At 39.9% G+C, this 8,611-nt stretch overlaps 1 protein-coding gene across 1 annotated transcript; it reads right to left on the bottom strand.

Moving 5' to 3' along the window:
• Positions 1 to 6,976: 6,976 nt before the first annotated feature.
• Positions 6,977 to 7,923, bottom strand: LOC120042553 (eukaryotic translation initiation factor 2 subunit 1-like). Its single transcript, XM_038987385.1, has 2 exons — positions 7,785 to 7,923; positions 6,977 to 7,504 (listed from the first exon to the last, which is right to left on the bottom strand). The coding sequence occupies exons 1-2, from the start codon at positions 7,896 to 7,898 to the stop codon at positions 7,379 to 7,381; spliced, it is 240 nt and encodes a 79-aa protein (XP_038843313.1). The 5' UTR covers positions 7,899 to 7,923; the 3' UTR covers positions 6,977 to 7,378.
• Between the last annotated feature and the right edge of the window lie 688 nt (positions 7,924 to 8,611).

Here is an 8,611-nt window from a genome sequence, read left to right as displayed (position 1 = left end):
TATAAATGTTAATTATTAAAGGGATGATGTGTATTGAATAGATAAGGTCAAATTTGAGTTAAAGTAAACACTAAGGACTGTTATCCTGAATATTGGGTTGGAAAATGTATTTTAAAAAGAACGGTTTAGTTATTTGGATATAGAACTGTTTAAATTTAATAGGCCTAGGGAAGCTCTGGAAACTAATCCTGAGACAAGGTGGTTGACAAAACTTACAGAATATTAGATTAAAGGTTTTTTGTTTCTTTTGTTTTATAATGCCATTGGAATTGTAATGATAAAATGTAATAATATAAGTAATTGAATAAAAAGGTAGTCTGTTGTGCGATGATACCCATGGATGAAGAAGAAGGCCCCGTGTGGCTCAGTTGGTAGAGCATGGCGCTTGCAACGCCAGGGTTGTGGGTTCGATTCCCACGGGGGGGCAGTACAAAAAAAAAAAGTATGAATGTATGTACTTGTAAGTCGCTCTGGATAAGAGCGTCTGCTAAATGACTTAAATGTAAATGTAAGAAAGAGACCAACAATAACATTGGCATAGAATGAAACGGATGGACGTGTTCCCCAGGTTTTAATTACATTACAAATAGTGGTAATTTATTGCAAATGAGCAGTTATTATAATTTATTTCTCTTTTTCTCGTTTGGTCAATTTATTTTTGTTTTGAGGAACATAAGGTTGTGTATATGTTCCTGAGGAGGGAATGATATAAAATTGATTAAAATTGATTTGAGAATGTTTTAAGTATGTATCAAACAATGGCTGTTATGGGTTAGAAAAACTGTGACTACATTGGAGATATGAGGGGGCTCATAAATGAAGGTTATGGTAGTTGAAGGGGTGTTATTTCTAGAAACTATGTATATTTTTAGAGGAGATAGCTGGCTGTGTAAAATATAGGGACAATTCTAAAGTAAATAGAACAATTCACATACCTAAATTATAGTAAAAGTAATAAGTGGTGACATTTTGAACACTAGAGCAAAAGTTTAAGAAACTTATGACTTAGTTTTGTTAGGATTGGATATTCTTTCAACTGGAAGACACTTGACTGATTACATGTTATTTTATAGCAGTTGCTGTAGGGACCATCATTTGACTATCATTATGAATATTTCTGTGGCAGGAGGCCAGGTATTTGAGGCAGAATGTTTACATAGGGCTGTTATTTAAAAATTAAGATTTAGTGATCTTGCTATAAGAAGAAAGTCTGTTGTCAGGAAATAACCCATGTGTTAGTGTGTATGTCCTCAGGAAAAAACAGCCAGAAATGGAAGGGCTTGGGCTGAATTCTGGAGACTGAGTGTACATCAAGATACACCAGGCTGGGGGTATACTTCTTACAACACTGCAGTGGTAAAGATCTTCATGTCTCTCTTTGATGGGTGCATAAGTCTCACGAGAAGTGAGGTCCAGCTGAATAATGGGTGAGCTTGAAAACACCATGACAGAGGACGTGGAACCAGAGAGAGAGAGAGAGAGAGAAAGACTAGATTCCACTATAGACATACTGGGTTGAGTTTGGGGGCTACTTGTTTTATTTTTTTAATGCATCATGTGAAAAATAATAGATGATAGGATATTGTACTCTAAACAAACATGTTAAAGGCATTGATGTGAAAGCATGTACAGTGTTGAATTACGTCAAGAAGAGATAATGTTGATTAAGGTTATGCACATGATTATCAGTTGAAATGGAGCAGATGGGAAACGAAGTAAAAAATGACATGACTTGGGAACACCTCTTAGAACCTGGGGCCGAAAGGGGAAGACTGGGTGGAAGCATGAGGAAGCTTTTTAGGGCTTTTATTTTTGTGGAGTCCAGCAGAAAAGTATCCTGGAGGCATAGACAGGTAAAGAGAGAGTGGGAATTGTCATGGTCTCAGATTTCAGTTTTCATGAATATATTTATGCATAACACATAACATTGTCAATGCTGTTATGTTTTGTCTTTTGCTTTCCAAGTCTTATGTTTAGGAAACCAGAAGGAGAGGAGTTTGCCAGCTTTAGCTGGAATGTCTGTTGTGATGAGTGATGGAAGTAAGAGGATGTATTGTGTAATCATAGAACAGAGGCCATAAGTCTCTAAGTCTGAATGCCTCACAGAAAGAAGGCAGAAACCTGAACCAGGACGAGAGGTTCCGCGTCTGATGATCCAAGGGGACCAGAAGGACCTCTCCCAGTGACACCAGGAGATCTAGTCTATGTTCGAGTGTTCCGAAGGAAGTGGGATCAACCGAGGAGAGAAGGACCCTATGAGGTGGCCAAAGCAACAAGAACGGCCGTCCAAGTGAAAGGAAGCCAGACGTGGTACCATCTGAACCACTGCACCTGAGTCCCAACAGAGAGAAGGACACAACCATATAGAGATGAGGACACAGAGGATGCTGATTCACCAGGAGGGAGCCCGGAGGGAGCAGGAGCAGCGGAAGCGATCGAGACGCCAGGGAGGAGCCAAGAAAACAGCAAATCAAGTGAAAGCCAAAATGCGACAAGTGCACCGACTAATGCACCCAGAAGAGGAGGAGAGGCCTCACAAGGAACAGAATGAGAACATCTCTTCCCTAAAATTGAAACCCTTCCAGATGGAAGCCAGTCCGGCCTGAGGAGGGAGCCTCAGGGGAAGAAAGAGGAAGAGAAACCTCACGAGAAACAGAAGGGGATTTCCCCACAATTGACTTTTCAACTCTTGAAGAGTCTCCTTTACAGACAATTGAAGTTAGAACAACAAAAGAATAATGACATTGACATAACAGAAGTAACAGTGAGTGCTAGTTTAGAAACAACAGACTCATGCACAATCAAGATGTATGGCGGAAGCAGGAAGAGAAGAGAGGAACCAGCCAAACAATCCAAAAAGACTGACAAGGTTAGAATCTCTGTTCCACCTCAACTCATAACAGAAGCAGGAGAACAGAAGTCTATCTCAATCATAAGGATCAAACCCTTACCGGAGATTGCACTCTGTGGATGGACACATCACCAAACAAAGGGAGAAGTCGTTTGGGACCCGAAAGGATGTGACCTGACATTAATCAAAGAAAAAGACGAGTAGGTGCTCATCATGAACAAGATTGAACCAGTGGAAGGTGAAGACCTACCCCTGCACCTGAACAGGAAGAACCTGTGACAACGACAACAACAAGGGTGGCGGCTGCTGTGACGACCACAGTAGCTACCACTAAGATGACATCGACTGCCCTTACCAAGCAGACCACCGTACCCACAAAGCAACCTGAGACATCAGAGTCAGGAGAGTTTTTTAATGACATTTGGAACTTTCTGATAAACTCTAATGATCTACCTCAAGATAAGAACATTGTAAAAGCGACAGAACTAGATGTATCAGAATCAGAACCACTCAAGGACAGCACACGAGAAGAAGTAGTGAAGAACGAGTTGTACGAATGGGCTAAGTATATGGCAAACAAACACAGAATGGACAATTGTATTTTGTGTAGAAAATCACCTTTGTCTGATCTTTTAATAGTCTCTGAACCGGCATCATTTAAAAACTGTAAGTTGGAAAAATGACCATTGTACCAATAGAAAGTATTCTATTCCCTTGTGTGACATAGAATGTAGGATTGCTCTGGGTAAGCACTAGGGGTAAAAATATGTTGAATGAGACCATGCTGGGAGACAATGATTGTGCTGCCTATAACATTAGAACTGAATTAAATGGACCTCAATTAGACAGAAGTACCGTGGTTAAAGGAAAATATGAATGTTTTTACAGACACCACACCGAAGGAATTGATGTAGGAAACACCACTGTAGAATGTGATACTATTTGGGTGTTAGAGAATGCGGGAGTTCGTAAAAGTAATGATAAAGGGTTGATTATGAATAGAAAAGGGTTGTGTGGTCACATAACTCAGGTTGCGCCATCTCTTACTATGTTGAAAAATCAAGACGGGTATTGCTGATAGTTTCTGGATGTGTGGAAAAAACAAACTGTTGAATGTAGTGCCTGATGGATGGATTGGTCTTTGTGCCTTAGTTAAAGAAATTAAACAGGATACTATTATTAAATCACCCCATGATGACTATGTTAAACCTAGAGTTAAAAGGGCTTATGAGAAGGATCCTGAGGTATACCTTGATGCAATTGGACAGCTTAGAGGTGTACCTCGGGATTTCAAGGCCAGAGATGAGGTTAAATCAGGATTTGAATCTATATTCTTGTGGATAACACCAAATAAGAACTTAGAGTGGATTCATTAACTATACTGACTCGGGGAACAGGTACAGGCTACCAGTAAAATGACATGGCAAAATAGACAGGCTCTCAATTGGCTCTTAGCGGAGAAGGGTGGAGTTTGTGTCATGTTTGGGGATGACTGTTGCACCTTTATTCCCAATATTGCTATGGCCAAACTCAAAGGATTACGAGCAGAAGTAAAGGCTAATGCTGGTTTAGACTCTCATGTATGGGATTGGTTGGACCTAGCATTAGGAAAGTGGGGAGCCATGTTTGCTAGGATGGCCATCATGTTGGGAGGAGGGTTGTTGGCTTTGGGTATTGTATTTTGTTGTGTTTTACCCCTAGTAAAGTCAATTGTGGTTCAGACAACAGTTAAACAGATGTCTGTAAGGAGAGATGACCCTCCTGTGGTGATTGATCCTGTACCGGGAAGCCCAGGCAATTATACCAATAAGTATGGAAAGCCTTGCAATGCGGTTGGAGGACCTCTTGACTGCCCCTTTGGTAACCCTAACTATCTCTATGAAGTGATTGGGGGGGGTGGTCATGCGTGTCACGGCTCCCTGTATATGTTCAATTACCCAGTTCAGATGAATGTTTACTCATACATGTCCACAAAAAGTGTCATTTGCGTCACAAATGCAAGTGGTGTACAAAAATTAATGAGGATGGTCATTATCATCACCCAGAACCTTTTTTCTGTGCAAAGTGTCAAAGAGGAGATTGTCTTAGTTGTAAGGATGAGGACTGTGCTCCTAGATAATGGGGTTTTAGCATATCTATTTTGCCTAATGCTTTGTGTTCTTTGTATGTTTGTTTGAATTTTTAGATATATATCGATGAACATATATATTTTCTTTTAATTAAAGTTAGTTTTGCCTTCTAAAAATAGGATCATGTTAAAGTATAATGGTTGATTATAAGTGTTTTTTATTAACTAGATCTTTCACTCCTATTTTATGTTATTAATTGGAGATGTTTGGTCTAGTTGGGTTTTGTAAGTGTATTATGTTTCAAATTGGATTTTTTATTCCTGTCTGTGTTTATGTATTGGAGATGTTTGGTCCAAGTGATTTGTAAGCTTTATTTTGATAATGTTTTAGTCAATTGTTGGTATTGATATCTACTCTCTATATGTCATTTTAGTGTAGTTTTTGAGGCTAATTACCCTCAAGAGGGGGGATTATGTAGGAGTTATTGTTACATATGTAGGTAGATATCACACTATTAAACAATAGACAGGTGTACATTAGAAAATAGTATAAGAAGGCAGACATGAGTGCATTTGCCATTCTGGTAAATACAGGAAACCAAAGATTAGCAGATGGCCAAAGCCATACGTGCCTTGAAGTGCATTTATGGAAAGAGCAGGACACTATTATGAAGATAAAATAGAGAGGAAAGGCCATAAGTGCTTAGGGTAAAGGCCATAAGTGCTTAGGGTAAGATAGACATATATTAATTTTAGGAGACAAGAGGGTCCTGCCTCCATTATAATCTAATCAAGAGTGGATACAGGCGTTATTGGGCGTAAACAAGCAGGAAGCCTGAAATGAAGGATAATGGTGGCAGATGACCTAAGAGAAGTAATTTAATTAATGTATGTAATGATCTCATGTGTGTGTATTGGTATAAAGAGAGAGCCAGTGCTCTGGGAAGGGGTGTGATCTGCGGATCACCCCCTTGTGATACATTGTATTAAAAGTCTTTATTGATTTTACAAGTTCTTATACGAGTGTTATATTTCTGAGACGATTATCCACGACAAAACTTTGGTAAAAGTGCGTTGTTTAGATGCGCATTTCAGAGTAAGCGTTCCATAACGGAAAAACGCAAATATATTCAAAAACGCCCCAATAGGATCTCACTATCTCGTGCTTGTCCTGCCGAATATGATTAATTTGCTTATTTTGTGAATGGGTGGAAGAAGGTCACCTAGCTGTTAGTGTTGGACTAGTAACCCAGCCGACAAGGTTGATTTGCCCTTGAGCAAGGCACTTAACCTTAATTTGCTCCAGGTGTGCTGTACTGCCATGGCAGACCCTATAAAGCACCACATTTCACTGTACATATCCTGTGCATGTGACAACAATTAAACATCTTATTTAAAATCTTTGATAAAGGCTAGAGTACCCACATGGACCTTTCTCCAACAGCTTCTGCTATAACTGCATCCCACATTTAATTTAAGTGCATGTTTCACTTTCAATCACTTCTAACCTGACAACACATATTTACTTTTCTATTTGTTTAATGTAATGTTAAGAATGTAGTCCTGACAAAATAGAAATATATCCAGAATGCACCCTAAGTTATAAAGATCTGTGTGAGTTGGTTAGGTGAGCATTATTCTCTTCCGCCCGACATTTCACTTGAACCATATTGAGCAGGAAAACAACAAGAACGCTATTGTCCTTTCATGGAGTTGGGGAGATAGTCAAAACCACTTTCAAAAGTACTCATTCCTAAAATATGTCCTTGCTATATATAAAACACTTGTCTTATTATATTCTCAGAATCTATCTAAACCCCTACTCACTCTAGCCTGGTCCTATACTGCATGTGTCACAAAGAGTTGGTTAAAGAACATTCAGCACGGGACCAGGCTACCACCCCACCAACCCAAGCCTTGTCCCATTTTGTATTATATGTGCTGTAGCCAACTCTTCCACACAGAGAGGAGTTGGCTACAGCACAAAAAGGCTAATCCTACCCCAACCCACCCGTTCTTATGCAATTCAAACAGCTAGGGTTCAGTGATCATATTCAGTTGTTATTGTGTCCATTTGTATAATCACAGAGGCCTTTCCCAGCCCTGTTTGGCAGTATGACAGTCAGTGCCTGTAGCCATCTCTCTATCAGTCTCCCTGAGAGGGTCCCTGCTACTGATCCAAAGGGTTCAGTTGGAGAGACGTTCTAGAATGCTTGATTTGATATGAAGTTCGTCATCTCATCAGACAAGGCCTGTATTCATGAAATATCTCAAAATAGGAGTTCTGATCTAGGATAAGTTTAGCCTTTTAGATCATTATGCATAAGATTACATATGGGGGGGTGGGCTGATCCTAGACCAGCACTCCTACTCTGAGATGCTTTATGAATACATGCTCTGGACTGCATATGTATAATTGGTCTCGTCGTCGTATCCAATCCCTCAGTTCTTCATCTAGTTTAGTCCTCTGCCTTGGCCTCCATCTCTCCATCCTCGTCATCTCCGTCCACCTCAGCGTTCTCTCTCTCCAGTTGCTCCAGCTGGCGGGCCAGCTCTGTCTCATCTATGTCGGTCACAACCTTCGCCTGGAGGGGAGGAAAACATATAAGACATTAACACATGGACATTGAAAGCGCAATGTCCTGAACATTGTTGCTGCTTTTAATACTGTTTTAATGTGAGATCTCTGGCGAGTAAGACTTCCAAAGCATGTATTACATATGGCAGGAGTTACAATTTTCTGTTTTACATGAAACTTCTACCACCCCACCTTGGACTTTCCATTGTCCCCCTCTTCCTAGTGTATTAAAATACAGCAAACATATGATTTTATGTAAATTGTGACAATAAGGTTATTGTACTGACCTCCATCTGGATGTTAAACACTCCTCGCTTCTCCTCAATCTTCTCTTTGATGGCAGCCATGGCCTGGTTGAGGACAGAGAGACCCTCTGTGCGCTCCAGTGTGGTGGTGGTCATGACGTAGCGCGGCGGCGCTATCAGATTAATCTGTCAGAGACCCAAAGAGACACAATGTTGTGATGCATATAGCCTTTTCCCTGACACAGATATTGGACTAAAAGTCACTTTCAGTGGATGCTTTTGTCTTTTTTAATAAAAAAAATGTATGTAAATACAGTACAAGTCAAGAGTTTGGACACACCTACTCATTCAAGGGTTTTTCTTTATTTTTAACATTTTCTACATTGTAGAATAATAGTGAAGATATCAAAACTATGAAATAACCAATATGGAATCAGCTAACCAAAAAATATATTTTATATTTGAGACTATTCAAAGTAGCCATCCTTTGCCTTGATGACAGCTTCGCACACCATTGGCATTCTCTCAACCAGCTTCATGAGGTTGTCACCTGGAATGCATTTCAATTAACAGGTGTGCCTTGTTAAAAGTTAATTTGTGCAATTAATGTGTTGTGACAAGGTAGGGGTGGTATACAGAAGACAGCACTATTTGGTAAAAGACCAAGTCCATATTATGGCAAGAACACCTCAAATAAGCAATGAGAAACGACAGTCCATCATTACTTTCAGAAATGAAGTTCAGTCAATGCGGAAAATTTCAAGAACTTTGAAAGTTTCTTCAAGTGCAGCCGCAAAAACCATCAAGCGCTATGAAACTAGCTCTCATGAGGACCGCCACAGGAATGTCCCAGAGTTACCTCTGCTGCA

This window comes from Salvelinus namaycush, unplaced genomic scaffold (assembly GCF_016432855.1).
Source record: "Salvelinus namaycush isolate Seneca unplaced genomic scaffold, SaNama_1.0 Scaffold71, whole genome shotgun sequence".
Lineage (NCBI taxonomy): Eukaryota > Metazoa > Chordata > Actinopteri > Salmoniformes > Salmonidae > Salvelinus > Salvelinus namaycush.
The sequence above is the reverse complement of the archived record's forward strand: the minus strand, read 5'-3'. Positions and strand labels throughout refer to the sequence as shown.